The sequence below is a fragment of the Vigna umbellata genome, chromosome 3 (genome assembly GCF_029865625.1).
Source record: "Vigna umbellata cultivar VRB3 chromosome 3, Vumbellata_1.0, whole genome shotgun sequence".
In the NCBI taxonomy this organism is placed as follows: domain Eukaryota; kingdom Viridiplantae; phylum Streptophyta; class Magnoliopsida; order Fabales; family Fabaceae; genus Vigna; species Vigna umbellata.
This window is the reverse complement of record NC_142167.1, coordinates 18,287,137-18,309,594: the sequence shown is the minus strand read 5'-3', so window position 1 is coordinate 18,309,594 and position 22,458 is coordinate 18,287,137. Positions and strand designations below refer to the sequence as shown.

Sequence of the window (22,458 nt, the reverse complement as noted above, 5' to 3'; positions counted from 1 at the left end):
TTTGAAAAAAAAAATCTTCGAAATATATTCAACAAATAAATATATTTTCAGAAATTTAGTAACTTACATGGAATGATCAAAATTTATGTATTGATAACAGTTTCGTAAATAAGTGCTGATATTTTTAGTTAATTGTATGACCCGCGCGAGTGAGAGAATTCAATAGGAGGCACATTAAAGCGTTATCTATAAAAATTTATATTTTATTAAATTAAATTAAAAGTAAAAATATTTTATTTTTATTAATTAAATTTAATTAAAATTAAAATTTAATTTATATTATTATATTTTATATTTTATAATTTTATTTTAAAAAATTATAAAATATTTATTTTTAAATATTTGTGGATGTTTATCCATGTGAATTTTTAAACATCCTCAAATAATTTTTAAATAAATATCTGACCAATAAAAGAAAGTGAATAGTAAATATTTTTTTTCTGTTTCGATTTGAATAACAAATAAATATTATCTTTATTTACATACTTTATCCGTTGTCATTTTTATATAAACTGTTAGATTTTTAACTATAATAAAGAATTATGATGATGACGCATAATTTGTTTTTGTTGTAGTTTTTTCAAATAATTTAAATATGTTTGAATGTATATTATAATCGAAGTGTTATTTCATAAGCTAGTGCCAACTTATATTTATTATACAAAAACTAAACTCTAAAAGTTGTACCTATTTTGTGTCGTGTTTTTTTATCGGATTAATAACTTATTTTCATTTACTTATATAGTACTTTGTGATTATTTTTTCTCAAGTAACTCAACTTTAAGATTATATAGTGTTTTGGTTGTAGAATCAACTAATTTTTACAAACACATTTTTACAGTTTCTTCTATGTCGTTTGAGTAGACGTGTATTTGTCTTACGTCTTCGTCCTCATTCTAAGTAATCGAGAGCGGGAGCGCCTGTGAAATGTACTCTAATGCTTTAGTCAGTAAACCGTCTGTACGAGGTGCAAAGTCTTAAAGGTAAATGTGATCATCTACTTCTTATTTTTATTTATAATTTTTTAGATTGACCTAAGACTAGTGAAATGTTAATCACGGTCCAATCTTAGCCTATTACGCTAATTGGTACTCACTCCTAGTTGTGGTTCTTGATGTTGTTTGAGAACTCTTTTGCTCTTGGGATTAATTGTTCGGTCGTCACTCATGTTATGCTAGATGATATTCTTATTATCTTTGCTCGAGATTTGGTGACATAGAGGATTGTTCACTCCTTTTCTGATTAAGACCGTTTGGTCAGACAACCGTATGGTCTCAACCAAAAGAGAAGTGGATGCCCCTTTATGTCACTAAATCCCGAACAAAGATAACACGAAGGTCATCCGACATAACATGAGTGACAACTGGACGACCAATCCCATAAACAAAACACTTCTCAAATAACATCAAGAATCATAACTAGGATTAAGTACTAATTAGTGTAATAGGTTAAGATTGGACCGTAATTAACATTCCACTAATCTTAGGCCTAGGGATGACAAAAAAATCTGCGACAGATAGTTGGTACCCGCGAATATTTACTACCCGCGGGTTACGAGTATCGGATTTTTTAATACTCGCTTATAAACGGATCGGGTGTGGGTATTATTCTATCCGTACCTGCAAAACATAAAAATAAAAACTTAATTTATATTTTATTAAGTTAAATTTAATTAAAATTAACATTAATTTATATTTTATAAAGTTAAATATAATTAAATTAAATTTTAATTTATATTTAATTTAATATATATTATATTTTTTGTAATTTTATTTAAATTTTATTATAATATTTTATAGAAATATATTTTTTTAAATATTTGCGGGGTATCCACGCATATCCGCGGGTTTTAAAATATTTGCAGATATTTTTTAAGCGGATATCTGGGTAGCGGGTGGATTTTTTTTTGTTGGATCGAGTTGCCCCGTTGCCATCCCTACTTAGGCACATATCAAAGATAAGATGTATCTGACCATATTTATTGTGTATTTAAGACTTTACTCTGACTCGTACGACTGTTTACTGACTTAAACATTAAAATATTTTTAGTAGGTATTCTCCTATAGGTTTGGAGTGTGTTTATGGAGGTTGTTTAACCCTACACCCGAAATACACACTAAGATATAATGTTTGGACTAATAATGGATGTATATAATTATTTAATTTCTGTGCTATAAAGAATTGGCAATAGAAGAAATAAATCCATATCTTATGCAAGTAAAGTTAAAAAGAAAATACTTAGAACGGCTATGTTTGTGTAATATAAGTAAAAACATATGGAAAATAACATTCAAGTTTAACTCGTAATTGTTCTTAAAGATGAAAAAGACTGCAACCACTAAGCAATTAATTTTTGGTTTCTTGACTCTGGTGAATTAGAACGCAAGCTTCCAAAGTCATTGATTATTTGAAAAATATCTTGGCAACTCTGATCGTGCTCCATACATCATCACTTCACGGTTCGTACTCCATATTCATACCCATAGCCTTATACTCTTTCTCGTTCCAGCTACCTCGCATGGCGTCAACTACTCTCTCCAACTTCTGGCTCTCTCAGTTCAACCCACTGCACAATCAACGGAAAAAGAGGCCAAAATCTCTACTCTCATCTTCTCGAACCAATCCACGCCTTGTTTCTTCCATTAACGATCATTTGGCGCTCACACGTGTCACATATCCGCTACTCCAGTCTCATTCTACTCCCAAGCGCAGATTCCACGTGAGGACTCCCCCAAATTTTCATCGAAGTTTGATGCTTTTAGTCTAATTTGGCTAAATATTCATATGGGCAGGTTGGAGTGCAGAAAGATTATTCTGATGGGGAAAGCTCTGAGTCGCTTGTTTCTGACGCAACATACCAAGAGGAATTTTCTTGGTCTTCTGTAATTCTTCCGTATGTTTTCTGTCACTGTTTCTACAGAGGAAAGGAGAGACGTTTTGGAGGGAAAAGTAAAATTTTGTCGCTCCATGAATGTGCGGAAGAGAAAAGCAAACTATATATCAATCCTACTTTAATACTCAAAAGTTTATAATTTTAAAATGTATAATAATCTGATTTCATGCTCCAATTAATCAGTATTTTATTTCAAAATATAGGTTTCTGTTCCCCGCATTGGGTGGCTTATTATTTGGTTATGATATTGGTGCCACCTCCGGTGCTACAATCTCACTGCAGGTAATTTTTTTATTCAGTGTCCTTAAATTACAACTTAATACTTTTTTAGTAAACTTTTCTATAAACATTTGTAGAAGAAGAAGAAGATAAGAAAGTAAAATACATTGAACTTCTTCACATTGTTAAAATCAACCTTTATTGTATCTTAGCTTTCGTAGAAGTTAATTAAAAAAATTTAAGCTTTTTGCGAAAATCACAATTCGCTTTACTTTTTCAGTTCTCTGACTGTTTATAGAAATTTTTATTCAAACAGGATCAAATTTATCTCTTTCTACTCTTAGTGCAGAAATGTAATCAATGATTTTTCATTTTGTTGATTTGGATCCACAGTCACCTGACCTTAGCGGAATAACATGGTTCAATCTTTCTGCCATTCAGCTTGGACTGGTGGTATGTTTTCAGCATCATAATTCGAAAACCTTTTGCAATTTCATGGAAAAGATTTTTTCATCAGTACATTAGAAACTAATTGCTACCATGAAACATAGGTTAGTGGTTCCCTATATGGGGCTCTTCTGGGCTCACTTCTCGCATATGCTATAGCCGATTTCCTTGGTAAGAGCTTTTATTAGTTATATATCCGGCAACTGAATCTTCTTTAAATTGTTTCTTATTGAATCTATTATGTCTGCTAAAACCCTAGGGAGGAAGCGACAACTCATTGCTGCAGCACTGTTGTATATAGTTGGTGGTGTGGTTACTGCATATTCACCAGAACTTGGTGTTCTCTTAGCAGGAAGGCTGCTTTATGGACTTGGTATAGGTTTGGTAGGCTACTCTGACCAGTAATAGTTTTTGCGATGTGGATAATTCTTGCACAATCTTACAAGTGCATTGTATTACAGGCCATGCATGGGGCTCCTTTGTATATTGCAGAGACATGTCCATCACAAATCCGTGGTACCCTAGTATCATTAAAAGAACTCTTCATTGTCCTGGGGATTCTGGTAATGCATTGTCTTTTATGTCTCTTATTATTAAAGAATTTACTGTGGTGAGACGGAACTCATCTTTTTTGTTATGCAGTTGGGTTATTTTGTGGGAAGCTTTCTGATTGATACAGTTGGGGGATGGCGGTTCATGTATGGATTTAGTGCTCCAGTTGCTGTATTAATGGGGCTTGGAATGTGGACTCTCCCCGCTTCTCCTCGTTGGCTGCTTCTCAGAGCAGTGCAAGGAAAAGGTTCTTTTCAAGATTTGAAGGAAAAGGCCATTGTTTCCCTGAGCAAACTAAGGGGTCGACCGCCTGGTGACAGAGAATCTGAGAGACAAATAGAAGATACCCTTCTCTCATTGAAGTCTGCCTATGGACAACAGGAATCAGAGGGGAATTTCTTAGAGGTGTTTCAGGGTCCCAATCTGAAAGCTTTCATAATTGGTGGAGGACTGGTATTATTTCAACAGGTTGGTCGATTTTAGTGCAATGAGTCTCTTCGTACTGAAGGAAATGTGGTGAAACTTTTCTGTATTTTTTTGTCTGATCAGTCACCTTATTACAATAGATAACAGGTCAACCAAGTGTTCTATATTATGCAGGCCCAATTCTTCAGGTACACAATCCTTATACTCATTTCATTTCTACTTTGTTGTGACTGAAATCTGTTCTTTCCATCTAGCTCACTTCTTATTATATTTTGTCATAAATATCCAGAGCGCTGGATTTTCTGCTGCATCTGATGCTACAAAAGTTTCAGTTGTTATTGGCTTATTCAAGGTATACCTATTTAGATTTGTCCTACCGAGGAATGGGATCACTTTGTGACACTGATGATAATTTCTGTGACTGATGTGCATGTAGTTACTAATGACCTGGATTGCTGTCCTTAAAGTTGATGATTTGGGGAGAAGGCCTCTGCTGATTGGAGGTGTCAGTGGCATTGTAGGAATCCCACCTCATATTAAACTAAAAGATTCTTAATACTCTGCAACTCGTCGTATGCAAATGGTTATTTGGTTTTCTTTAATTTCTGCAGGCCCTCTCTTTAGTTCTCCTTTCTGCATATTATAAATTTCTTGGAGGGTTCCCACTTGTTGCTGTTGGAGCTTTACTTCTTTATGTTGGTTGCTACCAGGTAAATGTCTCATGGCCAACTTTGGTCATTGGTCCTGCTTCTTTCATTATCATATTCAACCTGGAGATGAACTTCTTCTACAGTATTAATTAATTTTAGCTATACATTTTGGATACAAAACGACCATAGGTTGACATGCATTGAGAGACCTCTGATTCCAGAAAAGCTCCTAGCCACAAATAAAATTTCTGGCGTAATGCTATTGTTTATGAGATCAACTCAACTGATCCTTATACTGTGGTTAATTATGCCATATTGCATTTGCATTGCAGATATCATTTGGGCCCATAAGTTGGTTAATGGTATCAGAGATCTTCCCACTTCGCACAAGAGGAAAGGGGATTAGTCTGGCTGTTCTTACCAACTTTGCTTCAAATGCTGTAGTCACTTTTGCATTCTCTCCATTAAAGGTTTTAGATTCTTTACTTTTGTTTTGTTTTTCTATTCAGGATAAACTTATCATTTTAGTATGACTGCTCTTGTTGTTTATAATCCGCACTGATTTCTGCTGCAGGAGTTTCTAGGAGCAGAAAACCTTTTTCTCCTTTTTGGGGCTATTGCTATTCTATCACTTCTGTTCGTTATCTTTTCTGTGCCGGAGACAAAAGGGTTGAGTTTAGAAGATATAGAATCCAAAATCTTGAAATGACAGCTAATCTAAGATCATTTTATGTGATTGCTGATATTTTGCTGACTCTCTCACCTTGTGTACGTATGGAATTTGATAACCTTGACAGCGTTTTCAGTAGACAATGTGATTTTTAATCTCTAACCAAGATACTCAAATTATGGTTTTAGCATTCATGATTCAATCGCCATGAGGGTTCCCATGCTAACGGAGGACCACCTATAACACGGCACTAATCTTTCGATACATTGTTCATCACTAATTTTATTCTGAAAATTGACTGACAAAATTGATCAATATTTTCTAATCTTGTGATGACACATGCATTTCCTCTAATTTTAGAGGTCAGGTTTGATTCGGGAATTATTTTGAAAGATAAGTCCAGTGTGGCTCTGCTTTTTGGTTTGCTTGTGTAATGCTGCTACAGTTTGACGCTAACTTGCTCTAGCACATACGAATATGATTCAGAATATATGCACCTTATTTTCATGGCTAACATTTGCGTAGTTGGTGGATATAATTTCATGCGAGAAAACATACCGTGGAAAATTCTTTTTGCGTGCATGTCCGCTTCAATTTTCTATTTTCTATGCATGGTTTGACATTTAAGCCTGAGTAGCATAGGTTCTATTTTCATATGTAAAATTAAAATTAAACGTAGATTCTGAAAGAAATTATATTTTGAAATCCCCTAAACTTGTCTGACACGTACTTCTCCTTACCTGAGTCCTCCTTAAATTCACAGAAACAACTAATGAAGTTCTCATATATAGTAATTAAACGAATCCTTGATGACTACCTGTACTGGTGAAGTGAGTATGAAAAAGTGGATACTTTTCTTATTCATTCTCATAAGAATATTCTGTAGCGAACATGAGACTGATTGTGTAATATATAATGTAATACAAATTTACAACACAATTTATCACATACAAATTAAATTTACAAATACACTGAAATTACGCACGATTGTCGGGTACATGCATATACATAGGTAAAAATGCTGAACACAAAATTGGGTAGGAAATACTTTATGGCGGCTTTCAATTTGCCTGAAGAATTCGGCCATGGTTTTCTTCCTGGGCCTCTGTATAGTCTGCATTTTAAAAAGAACAGAGACCAAACGCAATCAGATAGACAATATCATATTACAAAATTGCATGAAGAGGAGATAGATAACTATTGAACAGGTATTGCTGTGTTACCTTGCTGGGCGTTGTAAGATATAGGAACTTGTGATGAAGTGCGAGAAACACTGGTAGATGCTGGCATTTGAGACGAAGCACGAGAAGCATTGGAGTATGATGGCATTAGAGATGAAGAGCGTGAAGCGTTGATAGATACTGGACTCTGAGGTGACAAGCGAGTAGTACTCGGAGTAGCAACATTAGATGCGTCTGCGTATTTTGCAGGTTCCTCAGTTCGGAGCAAAGAAGTGACAGCTTCTCTCACCTTCTCCATCACGCCTGCATCACCAGGAGTTCTGCGAGGACTCATTGCTTCAGATATCACCTGAGACAACGCCTTCTCATCTTCCCCCGGCTCCAGTTTGTTCAAGAAGTACTCTTTCATGGACACACCCTTATCCCATATTTGCGCGGTGGGGCTTGTGTTCTTCCCACTCAGTGAAGGAGCAGCTGATGGTGCTGAAGTTATTGGAGCTGATGTAGTTCGCGGAGTGGTTGTAGGAAACTGGGAAGTTGCTACTCTTGCAAGGGGAGTACGAGGAGCAGAATAGGACAAATTGCTGCGACTTGATTTTGGTGCAAATGTTGCTGGTGATGATGATGATGGTGATGATGGTGATGATGGTGAAGGATGATCATGAAGCTCTGAGGGTTTGGACACAGTGAGACCTTGAACTTTGGAGGTTGCATGTGCAGCATCTGGTTTTTCAGTCTGAACTGTTGACAGTTTAGGTGCTGCCGTTTCAGTGGTTGTCTTGTTTAGAGGAGAAGGAGTACTAGGATGAGTATTAACGTTAATATTAGTAACAGAAGCAGTGGTAGCATTTGGGGTGGTGGCTGTTATTGTTGTTGCAGGGTGCGTTGTTCTCTTGGATAAGGAACGGTACAGTGACCTCTCATGATCTTGTTCGACTACGTGTTTGTCACTGCTTGATACAACATGCTTCTCAGGGATCATAGGATTTGCTCTTGGACTTGGAATCTGCTTTACATTTGCTTTGTACCCAGTAGGTGTCTTCTCTGATTCGTACACTGAGATGTTAACAATGAGACAAGAATTTTAGATTTTAAGGATGAGGAAGAAAAGACAAAGGTTTGTGAAAAACAACGAATGAGGTGTTGTATGACGATGTATATTACTAGGAGCTCCGAGAAATTCAGCATCTTCTTCTGCTCCATCACCTTCTGCGGCAGTAGCAGATGATGGACTACTGAGGTTGCCATCTTCATGTTTTTTCTTGCTGAGGCTGTGGCGCAGTTTCTTGGCCTTCTCCTTGACTTTGGTGAGAACTGATTTTTTGGGATTCTGGGAATGATCATCTTCTGAGTCATGAGAAGACCTCAACCTTTGGAAGAAAGGGGAGCCGGGGGAAGACAAGTTGGAGGAAGGGGAAGAGGAGCAGGTTGGTGAATTCTTACTAGACTTTGAGGACTCCCCTGTATATTCAAACCAAACCATAAACAATAAGCAAAACACTTTACTTTCTATCAATTTCATTGTAAATATTTTCATACCTTGAGTAGACGTGCATGGTAAAACATTATGGTATGAGAAGTCATAATTTTTTGTGAGGAAACGATTACCTCGGAGGAGTTGTTCCATGGTGTGGATGGCAGGGGGAGCTTTTGAAGTAGTTTCAAGTTGTCTCTGGGGGCGTTCGAGTTGAGCCATTTCTGTGTATGAAAGCCGGAACACAATTTACCTCAACCTTGCTATAACTCTGCTTTTATATTTTGGTGTATCCGTGGACAATAAGAGGCAGAAATTGAACACAGAAAACGAACCGTGCTCATGCAATTGCTTCCGGGGTCCCTTTCACCTATGGAGTCCCTTTCCACACGTGTACACTAACAATTTTCCTTACTATACTAAACCTCACAAATAACCACTCCTTAAATTAGTAATTTGACCTGGCTAGAACGACAAAAACCATTCAACTTCTTCCACTCTAAGGTAGATCTATCAACAAATCGATTAAGAAAAATAATTCTTTGACTTACATAATTTTTTATATTAATTTGACACAACTTTTCTTTTACTTTTACTCTTTTTTTTTTAATAGTATTAGAATTATATATTTTTATATTCATTTGACATATATTATGTAAAATGATATTTTTTGTATTTTTTAAGAAAAAAAGAAAGTAAAAAATAAGAAATAATAATATCAAATGAATTCAAAATATATGTATATCAAAACATCATTTTTCTTTTTTTTTTTTAAAAAACAGTTACGTCTTTATAACTATTTTACTTATATATTATATAATGAATGTAAAAGTACGTAACTTTATAGTACTCATCAGTTAAATAATTTTTAAATTATAAGGAAAAAACAAACTGACTCATGTCATTTATAAATAACAACTATAAATTTAAATAAACAAATATTGATGTGGATTATTTTTGGGTATTAGTATAGAATTTTTGTTCGTTTAAACATGTCACAACATAAGATGAACATGGATATCAACGTAGACAACGTAATTTTTTTAAGAAAACAGCGAAATATGGCTGTCGGGCTATAGTAATTAGGATGGATAATATTGAACTTTGTAATGAATTGTTCAAACATTGTTAGCTACATTTTCAGTTACCCACCCCTTTCCATGAGTATAATGATCCAAAGAAACGTGGAACAATTGTTCATGAATTTGTGATATCTGCATATATTAGAAAAATTAAGACTTTTAAATGTTCCAAAAATTATTAAATAAGTTTTGCCTCAATTTTTTTTATTATCCCTATTGTCTTGATTTGTATAAAGTTCACAAAGTTCATATTCCGTTATTTTTTTTACATATGTAAGCAAAAATGCTTTATTAACTATGTATACAGACAAAAACAAAATTTTAAATAGGTATTTAGATAAGTCATGAAGGGTCACGACATCACTCTGACACATCAATCAAAAGTGAAGTCGTGCACTCTAAAATAATTTTAGGTCCGGGTAATAAATTAAGTCTTGTAATCAATTACACAATGCTAAAGTCGTATAAGGGGGCACGAGTTGACCTGTAATCGATTACACCTTTGCCATAGTCAATTACAGAAAGTGTAAATGAGTAAAAACTTTCTTACAAAAAGTGTAAATCGAGATAAACTCTTTATTAATCAATTATAGCCTTTGGTAACCGATCACAATAGGATTTTAGTATTAAAACAAAAAGTTGTTTTGGTTCTTGACCATGTATGTTGTTTATGTTTTTTGATGACATTATTCGAATACACATAATCAATTACCAAAGCTTTTACCTATTTACACATCATATATAATCGATTATGGCAATGGTAAAATCGATTACACGTAAATTTGTGTTTTTCCTACATGACTTTAACACTGTATAATTGATTACAAGATCTAGTAATAAATTATCAAGACCTAAAAATCGTTTTGGGAATGTAGAACTTTACCTTTAACTTATGTGTCAAAGAGAAGTCATACAAGGAACACAACTTTTTTTTTTCTTTATGTGAATTCTTCTCACCCACCACTTTGATGGGGAAAGGGCCCAAAAATATAACAATTTATCAAACAGTAATAACGCAGCGGAAATTCAATCCCCCTTCTTGCAAGAATCTGTGAGGAGCACCAAACAAATAAAACAAAAATACAATCCAAAGCACAAAGAGACACCAACAAGGGTAAAAACCACAAGTCGTCCAGACCAAAGAAAAATCCAATATGATCAATAATAGGGTACAAAACAGTCTCCAATAATAACACCAAATGATGTGTTCAATAAGCCAATTTAAATAAGCACAAATGCTTACAAATGAGAACCAAGAAGATGAAAATTCCACAAAACAGGGCTGCTGGTGCGGGACCGATTTCTCCCAATCTAGACCTCCGATTGACCATCTAGACGGTCAGAATGAAGAACCATATGTCTGGAACCTAGTGTCCAAAAATCAGCTCGATCCAACGGTGAACGAGTTCACAACGAATAAAACACCAGTGTTGGTTTAGGGTTATGCGGGAATGGCTTTCTCTCTTTCTTTTTCTCTCACTTGGTTTTTGCCTCTCTTCAAATGACTCTAATGTGCTCTACTAATCTGACCCATCTCAATTTGACCTAGTGGGACCTAAAGGTCCACATTATTTGGACCTATTCTCCACATAGAAAGGGAGTCCAATAACCCAACAAATCTCCCCCTCACGACTATGTGGAGATATCTGCCAAACCGGCGATCTCACAACAAACTTCAAACTTTCCTCTTGGCAATGCCTTGGTCATCATATCAGCACCATTATCATCTGTATGAACTTTAGCTAATTCCAACAACCTAGCATCCAAAACATCACGTATCCAATGATACCTCACATCAATATGTTTGGATTTAGAATGAAAAGTTGGATTCTTACCAAGATGGATAGCACTTTAACATGTATAATTGATTACAAGATTTAGTAATAAATTATCAAGACCTAAAAATCGTTTTGGAAAGGTACAACTTTACCTTTAACTTATGTGTCCAAAGAGAAGTCACACAAGGAACACGACTTTTTTTCCTTTATGTGAATTCTTCTCACCCACCACTTGCCTGCGTAATAATTTTTTTTTGTCTATACATAAAAAAAACAAAACAAAGCATTTTTGCCTAGATACTTAGAAAAAACCTCATATTCCCAATATATTTCCTCTATTTTCACATTTTTTTTATTACACGTATTTTACGTCATCAACTCAAATTACATATGAAATTTTACTATTACAAGAGATTGGATCCGTTGTTAATACGTGATTCTCTTGGGAACTAAAGATGGTAAAACCCTGAACACCCCATTACCATGACTGAATGGAAGAAACTTGATTTAGAGTGATAAAGAGGATAGAAGAAGAATTCATATTTGCTGAATAATTGTGACCAATTTAACGTTGGTTCTGTATTTTTGCAGATTTCTCAAAATAAAAGGAAAAATCTTCTTTGTTTTCAGAGTACTAACTTAGGACTGATTTCCGGTAGCCCAGTTACTGCTATGCTATGCATGGTCTCCTCAGAAGCCCAACATTGCTCAGGATTCCCGCCACAAATGGCATCATCAACCGTCGCTTTTTCCGATCAGAACAACAAAGATGTGCTGAACTCATTGATATATACGCTCGCGATCGAGCGTTGCACCTTGGCAAGAAGCTGCACGCGAGCTTAATCACCAAAGGTTTCTCTCGTTTCAACGTAATTGCTTCTAACCTCGTAACCTTCTACGTGTGCTGTAGCCAACTCTCCCACGCGCGAAAACTGTTCGACAAAATTCCCACAACAAATGTTCGCCGCTGGATTGCCCTCATTGGCACGTGCGCTCGCTGCGGCTTCTACGATCTCGCGCTGGCGGTGTTCTCTGAGATGCAGGCCATTCCAGGGCTTACGCCAAACTACGTATTCGTCATCCCCAGCGTTCTCAAAGCTTGCGGCCACGTTGGGGATCGAATCACTGGAAAGAAGACGCATGGCTTGATTTTGAAGTGTTCCTTCGAACTCGATTCTTTTGTGTCCAGTTCATTGATAGTTATGTACTCCAAGTGTGCGAATGTTGGGGACGCGCGCAAGGTGTTTGATGGGATGGTTATGAAAGACACGGTGGCTCTAAATGCCGTTGTTGCTGGATATGTTCAACAGGGTGCTGCAAATGAGGCACTGAGTTTGGTGGAAAGTATGAAGTTGATGGGTTTGAAGCCAAATGTGGTGACTTGGAACTCTTTGATATCTGGGTTTTCGCAGAAGGGTGACCAAGGAATGGTGTCTGAGATTTTTAGAGTAATGATTTCAGATGGGTTGGAGCCTGATGTGGTATCGTGGACGTCTGTTATATCTGGTTTTGTGCAGAACTTTCGTAATAACGAGGCATTTGACGCGTTTAAGCAAATGTTGAGTCACGGGTTCTGCCCAACTTCAGCTACTATAAGCACCCTTTTGCCTGCTTGTGCTACTGCAGCAAGAGTTAGAATTGGGAGAGAGATTCATGGCCACGCTTTGGTGACTGGGGTGGAGGGAGATTTATATGTAAGGAGTGCTCTTGTTGACATGTATGCAAAATGTGGGTTCATTTCTGAAGCGAGGAATTTGTTTAGTAGGATGGCTGAGAAGAACACGGTTACTTGGAACTCCATCATTTTTGGTTTTGCGAATCATGGGTATTGCGTGGAAGCTATTGAGCTCTTCAATCAGATGGAGAAGGAAGGGGCTGCCAAGCTGGACCATTTAACTTTCACGGCAGCTCTCACTGCATGCAGTCATGTTGGAGACATTGAACTTGGGCAGAGGCTGTTCAAGGTCATGCAAGAAAAATACGGTATTGAGCCACGGCTGGAGCATTATGCGTGCATGGTGGATCTTCTTGGTCGAGCCGGGAAACTCGATGAAGCTTATTGCATGATAAAGGCTATGCCAATTGAACCTGATTTGTTTGTGTGGGGTGCATTACTGGCTGGCTGTAGAAATCACGGGCATGTGGAGCTTGCAGAAATCGCTGCTCTGCATCTGATGGAATTAGAGCCCGAGAGTGCTGCAAACCGTCTTCTGTTGTCTAGCCTATATGCTGATGCAGGCAAATGGGCAAAGGTTGAGAGGATCAAGAAAAGGATAAAGAAGGGAAAGCTCAGAAAACTTCAAGGCTTGAGTTGGATAAATAATTTATAACATTATAGGTCGGTAGAGGCCTTAGGTTTTGCTTCATTGAGAGAATGGTGCACCTAGAGATATAATTTTGGATCTATCGTCTTGTGTTCTTCTGAGGCGACATTTCCTTAACATACTCCGTTGGACCTGTCCATATGGTTGCATCCTTTTTAGATATTGAATACGATGGAAGGAAAAGGAGACGAGTACCATTTCATTGTCTAGATTAGATATTTACGAAGAAATAGATAGCTCCATGCATACCTTGCAGGAAAAGGTGTTGAAACGGAAGTGTCATTCCACTCCTTTCATCGTTTAGGCATTTCCCTATCTAGAATCATAGTAAAAAAGGATGAGAACAACTGAAAATGAATTTAAGTATGGACAGAGGTAGTTTATTTTTTTTTTATTATAAAGAATATTAAAATAACTTTACGATGAATTTATTGATTTTTGAATAAATATTTTATCTAATTGACAGTGTAATTTTTTAAACTAATAATATTTAACCAAAAATATTCAAATACGAAATAGTAACTTCATTATATTTCATTTAATTTCATTTGTCAACATTTAATATGGAGGACAGGAATATTGACAGGATTAAGTCCCTCTTGAAAATGCTAATTACTAGTATATAATACGTGTTACTAAAAGATATGTTGCTTTCCTTTTCTAACGAAAGATCCCCAAAAGGCTATTTGGGCAACAAAAGCACAAGTTCTTCCATTGCATCTCACATACTTGCAACGGGATCGGAAAAAGTTTAGTTCTTGAAAACATGTAACGAATAATTTGCTTCATTCTTTACCTAGTTTTATTTTCAAGCGAAAACGACTTGTGGTCTACTTTTTGTATCTAAAGCATTACTGGGGACCCTAAAACTTTAATCTATTTTTTCCAAGAAACCTAATCCACTTGAAGCCATTTGCGCCTTTGTGTAAGATTCCAAGACCCCTGTATTCTTTTTTTATCTATTTTAAAAGAGAATGTCCCCATTGGATGCCTTTTCTCTTAATCCATACAAGTTTCCTTTAATTGACCTCCAACTAGGTGTCCTTGCGCTTTGAATCTTTAGCTACTTTTTATCTTTTCCTTAAGTAATTCAATTCATAAAGCAGCTTAATAAATTTGTATAATTTAGTTATAAGACTCATCACCTCTTAAGATAAACGATTCAATATATAAATGATAAGTTGCCCAAGAAATAAAAATACCTAGAATTCGGTTCTTCTCAAAACACCTATTTATTTTGCTCAAAATAGACTTGTGCCTTACTCGTAATCTTTAATCAATTAAACCATAGATGATGGTTAATCTTTGACCATTACCACGAAAAAGAAAGCAGAGTGCCCAAGAAGTGAGTTGTGTTATGGGTTAAACAAGAATTCTCCAGGTTGGGATGCGTGTGCTCTGCCTCTATATATATACAAGGTACAAATCCCCGTTCTACTCCCAGTGTACCATTTAACATAGAAACCTACAGCACCCAATTTAAGAAAATGATACATCTCTATCAAACGAAATAACGATCATGAGCTTTAAGATAAAGCAAAAACATTTAATGCCAGAGCATGGTATAAATGTTTGCTGTCTGTTGTTCAGTCTCTTTTATTCAGTGGTTCTGAAAAAGAGATTTAAAACATTCAGGATTACACAATAATAGAACCTATAATTTATGAATCAAGAACTAGTTAAGAATTTACTTTAGAAACAGCTGTCTAGGCAGACCAGAAGAAATAAGCCAGAATTCTCGTAATTAGGTGACAGGAATTAGATATGCGTGCCAAGAAGTTTGCAAATCTGTGCACAGGGTACACAATACTGAATCAGATTGTAATCTAGCTCCACATGGTCTTCTTCATATACTTCCTCAATATTCCATTTGTATGAATTACAGGGTAACAGTCAATGCAGCTATTCTCCTTCTCGGAAAGCTACTAGAAAAAAATCAAGCGGTTCAATCTACAAAAAGAAAATTCATAAGTATATTTCATGGCCATAAAAGCAAATTTGATGGTATTAAAAATACAACCATTCACCACCACCACCAACTGATAATGTCGTAGAATCTAGCAGTGCAATATAAATTGAAATGAAGATATGCACATCAAACATCCTAAACGAAAAAGAAAGTATTACAGGAAGATCCAACGAAATATACTTCCCACATCACAGTACATATTTCTACCCTTAAAAATAAGTTCAAACACCATAAAGCTAGTTCACATTTCAACAAATTCGAGACTCATGGCCAGTTTGTGAGGACAAATTATTACATGAACCAGAACTACTACATTCTGTGATTTCACATAATCTCTACGTGACAGGTAACTGAATATTTCAATTAATGAAAAAGAGCAAATAAACTTAACCATGTGCAGATCATTTAAAGATCATAGTAGTCTTAGATCATGTAATAATTTCTCCAGCAAGTAGTACAAGATCACAAAATAATTTCTCCATGGAGGGAGAGCCATCGATTAATCATTTGATTTGAAGTTGATGTAATAAAGATTCAGTACCTCCAGAGGAGAACACAAACAAACGCACGTATTGCTAAGTTCTAACACAATTAACAAGCCACGTAGAAAACAGAGCATTCAATTTACTCTCAAGCAAGATGCAAGTTAAACACATAACATGTTCCATAAAGAGTGTTGAAATTTCAATCAGTGATAGCTGACCTTAGAGGCTCATTTATCATTGGGAGCAAGGTGAGTCCAATCCCTTTGGTGCAGCATGTTGTAAGGATGGTAAGCTGAGGTGGCGGATGAAGTAGGCATAGGGATTCCCATGTGGCCATGGGCATGGGGCGTGCCGAGGACAAGCATGGACATCATGGGAGGGGGATAGGGCATGGACATCATGGGAACAGGAAGATGAGCATTGGCATGGCCATGGGATTGACCATGGGAATGGGCACTGGGAGGAGCAGAGTCGTGCAAACTCTGAGGCACGGGTGTGGAAGCGAATAACTGATCCGATGAAGAAGGACCTTCGTTGGAGAGACCCTGCATCCGCTTCAGGTAAAGCCGATACTTCTGAAGATGACTCGCCACATTCTCGCGGGTCAACCCTTCCACGTTCATCAACTGCATAATCGTCTTCGGCACCGCGTTCTTGATCCCAAGGTGAGCCACCACGTCGACGAACCGCTTGTGCAGCTGCGGGGTCCACACCAGCCGCGGCCGCTTCACTGCTGTCCGCTCCGCCGAGTTCTCCGTCCGCACCGCCGAGTCCGCCTCCTCCGCCACGCACTCGATCTTCCGATGCTTCCGAGAATCCGACCCCGAGCCGTCGCGATCGGTGTCCTCGTCCTCCTCCTCCTCGTCCTCCTCGTGGTGTTGGTGGTTGTTGGAGGAGGAGAAGGCCTGGTGCACGCTCCCACCGCCGCGCAGCGTGGAGAGCGTGTTGCGTGAGGCCCGGTTGACGTCTAGGGCGGTGCGGTGGGGCTCCGGACATATGCTGAATGCTGTGGCGAGCTCCGGCGGAATCAGCGGCTGAGAGAGAGGCGTGAGATCGTTGGCGGTGGGGAGACCCAGTTCCCACTCCATGACCCGCTCTTCGTCGTACTCGCCCGTCTTCACCTCTTCCCCCATTCAGTTAGTTGTAACTGTCAAAACAAATTTAACCGCTTCTGACACACTCTATGTCCCCGACCCAAACACAAACACAGATATATAAATATCTCTCTCTGAAAACCCAAAAAGGTGTATTGGATTTAGATCCGAAGAGTAAAAATTTGAGAAGATAGAATTAGATAATAGACAGAAGATAGAAGATTCCCGAAAAGGAAAACGAAAATTAGTTGCAACTGTGTGGTGAAGATATTTGGCAGATTCGGCCGTGTGTGGTGGCGACAGAGAAAGTGAAGGGGAGGAGGAAGAGGGATAATGAATAAATAATGATATAGATGAATGAAATAATGCTGCTTATATTTTTTATGAATTTTAATTTCAGAAAAATTGTGAAAAGGAGAGAAAAAGTGCAATATCTTATTCCAGATGGGTGTTGGGTTGATGCCAACGTGGACGACTTAGCCAGATATTTTTGATCCTCTAAATATCTATCTCTCCTCCTTTCTTCTCTTTTTATTTATTTATTATTATTTGTACATAATTAAAATTTAACCTCGCTTCAAATGAAACCACACAAATGAAACCACACACACGTGCCTCCGCCTTCACCAAAGTGCCCTCCTCCTCGTGCTGCCATTGCCACCACTCACAGCCCACGTCATATATAAATAAATAAATAAATAAATATTCTTCATTTCTCCCGTATTTGAAGGCATTGTACTTAACAAAGTTATACACATCAATACGAATGTGTTAATTGAAAAAATTAATATAATATAAACTACAATTCATCCTTCATCTTCGTTTACAACATAATTATAACTTGAATTTATCTTTAAAATTGTAACTTTATATAGTTTTTGATTCCGTTAATCGTAATTTAATGGGGTTAAGAATAAATTAAATCACGCACGTAGTTTAACTTTACGTGCAAGAGTTTGAAATGGCAAGGCGTATTTAATGTAAATCCAAATCCTAAAAGTTATAAATATTAGATTTCAAAATAAATAGAAGTGTAGTGTAGTGTATATTTTAATTATTATTATTATTATGACAAGTTTTTTCCTTAAAAAATTTATATATTCAATGACAATCTGTTTTTTATATTATAAATATATTGACTTTTTTTCTGCAAAATATTTACTTATTTACTTCAAACTTTAAAATTATCTTTTGATTCTAATAAAAGTATTTATTAACATTTATCTAAAGTATAAAGCTAAAATAAAATTAGACCTAATACACTAATTAAAGTTTAGGCATGATGAGATGGACGGTTGGCTTATCCACAACCTTAAATATAGTGACGATAACAAGAAACCGACATTAACTATAAATTTGAAGTGACGGAAATTAAGAAAACACAACTGCGGTATAAAATAATCTCCAGAGGTCTCATTGAAAGAGTATTTTACTTTTTGGCTGTTCTTCAATATAAAGATTATTACATTAATTTTTAATTTGCCTTTTTTAAGATTTTATTTTTTTACATCATTGTAAAATTTCATTACTCACGTTCTAACAGTCGCCTTTTACGTTCAATAGAAAAAGATACTGTTGAAATAAATAAATAAATAATTATAAACTAATATGATATTCCATAAATACAAGTTTATATCACGGTACTGTGAAAGTAGAATTTAGAAAATTTTGAGTTTCTTTTGGTGTATATTAGTATTTTAATAAATAAAGCAGACTAATTTATATTTTTATGTATTAAATTTCCAAATATTTTGAAGATAGTATAACAAAATTAACCTTAGGCTCTTAATTAAACTACTAACCACTTAAGTTTAGTATAGTACCTAGTAAAGGTCGAACGATTAACAATCAGCATCGTTCGGTCCATCTACTCAGTTCAAAGATTGGGTCGTAATTGGGTCAGTACTTAAGCTATTGTTAGATCAACAGTCTAGTAGATGATAAAATAATCAAAGAATATCTAATTAAAGATATTGATAAAGCAGGTTATAAACAACCAACCGGATTTTCAGATAATCTATTTATATTTTATTCTGTTTATATTTTATTGGACTTGTATCAGCTCAGGATCCATCAGGTAAATTATAAATACAAAACCGAAAGCCAAGTATGTTCCGACTCACACTTCTAAATACTCAATAGTGATAATTATTAACTAAATATTCAACTAAGAACCAAAATTCTTCAAATTCACCACAAAATATCTACCAACAAAATATCTACCAAAACAAATTTAAATATTAATCAACGTATTTAAATTATATAGTAACTGCCTAGGATTTTAACAAATAATGTGTCTCCTCAACATGATAACAAGGGCTTTCAATAAATATTTAACATACAAAGTAAATTACTATAATAACTAAATTATTTAATTATGCATCCATGTATTTATGATAATAATGGTAACTAAATTAATGTAATAAATATTTTTATTTTCCTTTTCTTAATAAATAGAAAAGGGCATTTGCGCAGCAAAATTTTGTGCTGTTGGTGAGAGCATGTCACGTCAAGAAAGTAAGTAGGTTTATGAACTTTTTTTTCTTTCATGGCAAATGAGAATGAGAATGCGTAAAGTTTCCAAAAGCGTGGTGGCAAACAGCTGGAAGGGTGATTCAACGGACGGTGTGATTGGTTTCGATTTTTTTTCAGACGTGCTTTTTTCTATAATGAAACTGCGGTGATTGGTTTTATTTTTTCAGAACGCGCTTTTTTCTATGATGAAATGGACCGTGATGATTGAGATTCATGGAACACGACTAGGACAGCCTATGCCGCCTTTTACGCAGAAGGTAACTAGACAAATTCAATCTTGTTAAACCTTACCTATATATATATATATATATATATATATATATATATATATATATATATATATATATATATATATATATATATAATAAATAAATATTTATATAATAAATATTAAAATAGCTATTGCTGTTTAATATTATTTTAAAAAATCCTTTACTTAGTTAGTGTGTATTTTCAAACCATTTAAAGTAAAATTTAAATTCAATTATTCGTTAAAATATTAATATGATATAAATTTAAATGAGTTGTATTAAAATATATATTTTAAAAGATTAATTTTTAAAAAATAATTTTAATTTTATAACTTAAATAAAAAAGAAATATACGAAATTAAATTTTAAATAATTATTTAATAATTAATATTTTTCTTACTAATAAATTTATTTTGATTATTTGTTTTGAAAAAAATATTAAAACAAAAATAATTAATAATTATTATCTAGAAAATAATATAAAAATAATAAGTATAAACGGTATTGTACCATAATATTTATTTTCTTTCCATCAACAAATAAAATATTCATATTTATTATATACAAGTATTAATTAAAAATTTTATTTAGTATTCATTACGAATTTTACATACGAATTGACTTACTTTCTTTCATCACGATGTATGTACTAGTAATTCGATAAGAATATTTAAAGAACTTACTGAATGTTATGTATGAATTATTTTAAAAATAGAATGGTTTTCTTAAGAAAATGCACACTCATACTTTTTAATAATTTATCAGCATCGTTACTCCTTTTATTGTCTAACCTTTATTATTTTTCAATCTAATATCTTTGTATTAATAATACGGGTTAAATATGTTTTTAGTCCCTAAACTATTGGCCGTTTTTGGTTTTCGTCCTTCTTCCAAAGTAAACTCTGGTCCTCATTCTTTTCGAAACGTTCGTTTTAGTCATCGAAAACTAAACACTGTTTAAAATTTTGATCCTCATTTAGCAAGAAATGAGGACTAAAACCAAAATTACGAGGACTAAAACGAACGTTTCGAAAAGAATGGGGACCGAATTGTACCTTACTTTGAAAGAGGGACGAAAACCAGAAACGACCAATAGTTTAGAAACTAAAAACATATTTAACCCTAATAATACATCCAATCGATCTCCTTAATTTTGAAAATACAATTATTTAACTTTTATACTTTAATTTAAAAGCATAACAATATAATTTTTGTGGAATGTTAAAATTATCGTCATTTATTTTAAAACTTAACACTTTTATCAGTTATGCATGTAAAAATTATATTATGTGTAAATAAAGGCGGTTTATATTTGTTCCTTAATCATTGAACGAAAAACATTACTTTTTTACACGTTAACAAATTAAAAGGTTAATTATTAATAGGTTAAATTAAATTAAAATTGTCTTAGCATATTGTAATGAATTTTCAAGACCCTTCTTAGTATAAAATATTATTGCAACAATTTATTTGAGACATTAATTAATATATAAATATTTTGAGGGTGATGAAGGAAATGCGTGGAAAACAATGAGTGGTTAGTCAGTGTGAAAGACTTGCATTATTGTATGCGCAATGCCACCAAGTATGGCCATTATAAAACTAATCAAATCTGAAATAAATAAATAAATAAAAAGTAGTAGATAACGTTGTTTATTTGATGATGCGTGGAAGATGCAACTGCCACAAATAAAAATACCTCGCACATATAATTTCAAATCTTTTACTGAAAGGGAATAGGATACCAACTTTTAATCTCATACCATCAAATATATTCTACTCAAACCAATCTATCTTAAATCTTCCATCAACACAAGATCTACGGTCGAGTACAATCTTCCAAGGTAACCACATCCAACACTTTCTCCACCTACATTATTAATGTATATGGGTTTTACAATCATCATGTTTCAATCTATTTTTACAAAAACTAAAATTAATTTTAATTAACTGTTTTAAATTAAATATCTTGATTACATTTTAAATTTAATTAGATAGCCGAATGAAGGTCAACACAAAATACACTAAACATGCCACGTTCAAACCAAGCAACCTTAAAGTCATACCTTACAATACTTTCGACGTGTTCTTTTAAAACTAAAACTTTATTTAGTTTAGCTCTACGTTTTTTATAGAAAACTTATAACAAAAGAAAGTGAATAAAGACTTGAATTTTATCCTTTGGCTTAAAATCAGCTTAAAAGGGACAAAACTTACGCCAGGAAAGTTGAAAACGAACTTAAAAGTTTTTAAAAGTACATTCGACAATTTTATAATCACTTTGTAGCACTCCTATCATGCGGATGTTTATCCTACTTTTGGAGATCCTTTATGCAAGTGCTCGTTTCTTTTCCCATTTTGGACGTGATTGAGTAAAAACATAAAGAGTGAGGAGTGATCATCGAAATGAGAGGAGAAAAGAGAAAGG

At 34.7% G+C, this 22,458-nt stretch overlaps 4 protein-coding genes across 8 annotated transcripts; 2 read left to right on the top strand and 2 right to left on the bottom strand.

The window, feature by feature from the left end:
* The first annotated feature begins 2,440 nt into the window (after window positions 1-2,440).
* On the top strand, window positions 2,441-6,044 carry LOC124833771 (Major facilitator superfamily protein). 3 transcript variants are annotated; one of them, XM_047308310.2, is made up of 14 exons: window positions 2,454-2,719; window positions 2,793-2,893; window positions 3,097-3,175; window positions 3,506-3,565; window positions 3,664-3,730; window positions 3,819-3,943; window positions 4,021-4,122; window positions 4,202-4,579; window positions 4,678-4,725; window positions 4,827-4,889; window positions 4,974-5,054; window positions 5,149-5,247; window positions 5,520-5,657; window positions 5,762-6,044. In XM_047308310.2, the coding sequence occupies exons 1-14, from the start codon at window positions 2,519-2,521 to the stop codon at window positions 5,894-5,896; spliced, it is 1,677 nt and encodes a 558-aa protein (XP_047164266.1). In that variant the 5' UTR covers window positions 2,454-2,518; the 3' UTR covers window positions 5,897-6,044. The 3 variants fall into 3 exon arrangements, with proteins under 3 accessions (XP_087965352.1, XP_047164266.1, XP_087965354.1); XM_088109226.1 differs by lacking the exons at window positions 5,520-5,657; window positions 5,762-6,044 and adding an exon at window positions 5,377-5,500 and having other exon boundaries at window positions 2,441-2,719; XM_088109228.1 differs by lacking the exons at window positions 2,454-2,719; window positions 2,793-2,893 and adding an exon at window positions 2,955-2,973.
* Window positions 6,045-6,181: 137 nt separating this feature from the next.
* Window positions 6,182-8,979, bottom strand: LOC124833751 (low-temperature-induced protein). Of its 2 annotated transcripts, XM_047308293.2 has the most exons (4): window positions 8,647-8,978; window positions 8,203-8,499; window positions 7,081-8,094; window positions 6,182-6,971 (listed from the first exon to the last, which is right to left on the bottom strand). In XM_047308293.2, exons 1-4 carry the CDS (start codon window positions 8,732-8,734, stop codon window positions 6,919-6,921), a joined length of 1,452 nt encoding a protein of 483 aa, XP_047164249.1. In that variant the 5' UTR covers window positions 8,735-8,978; the 3' UTR covers window positions 6,182-6,918. The 2 variants fall into 2 exon arrangements, with proteins under 2 accessions (XP_047164249.1, XP_087965355.1); XM_088109229.1 differs by having other exon boundaries at window positions 8,203-8,979.
* Window positions 8,980-11,675: 2,696 nt separating this feature from the next.
* LOC124833772 (Tetratricopeptide repeat (TPR)-like superfamily protein) lies at window positions 11,676-14,090 on the top strand. The gene has a single exon (XM_047308311.2). It carries the CDS (start codon window positions 12,050-12,052, stop codon window positions 13,700-13,702), a length of 1,653 nt encoding a protein of 550 aa, XP_047164267.2. The 5' UTR covers window positions 11,676-12,049; the 3' UTR covers window positions 13,703-14,090.
* A 1,138-nt stretch (window positions 14,091-15,228) lies between these two features.
* Window positions 15,229-17,586, bottom strand: LOC124833773 (transcription factor PCL1-like). 2 transcript variants are annotated; one of them, XR_007028438.2, is made up of 3 exons: window positions 16,369-17,586; window positions 15,388-15,646; window positions 15,229-15,305 (listed from the first exon to the last, which is right to left on the bottom strand). XR_007028438.2 is itself a non-coding variant. In XM_047308313.2 (2 exons), the coding sequence occupies exon 1, from the start codon at window positions 17,281-17,283 to the stop codon at window positions 16,378-16,380; it is 906 nt and encodes a 301-aa protein (XP_047164269.1). In that variant the 5' UTR covers window positions 17,284-17,586; the 3' UTR covers window positions 15,229-15,646; window positions 16,369-16,377. The 2 variants fall into 2 exon arrangements, 1 of the variants encoding a protein (XP_047164269.1); XM_047308313.2 differs by having other exon boundaries at window positions 15,229-15,646.
* Between the last annotated feature and the right edge of the window lie 4,872 nt (window positions 17,587-22,458).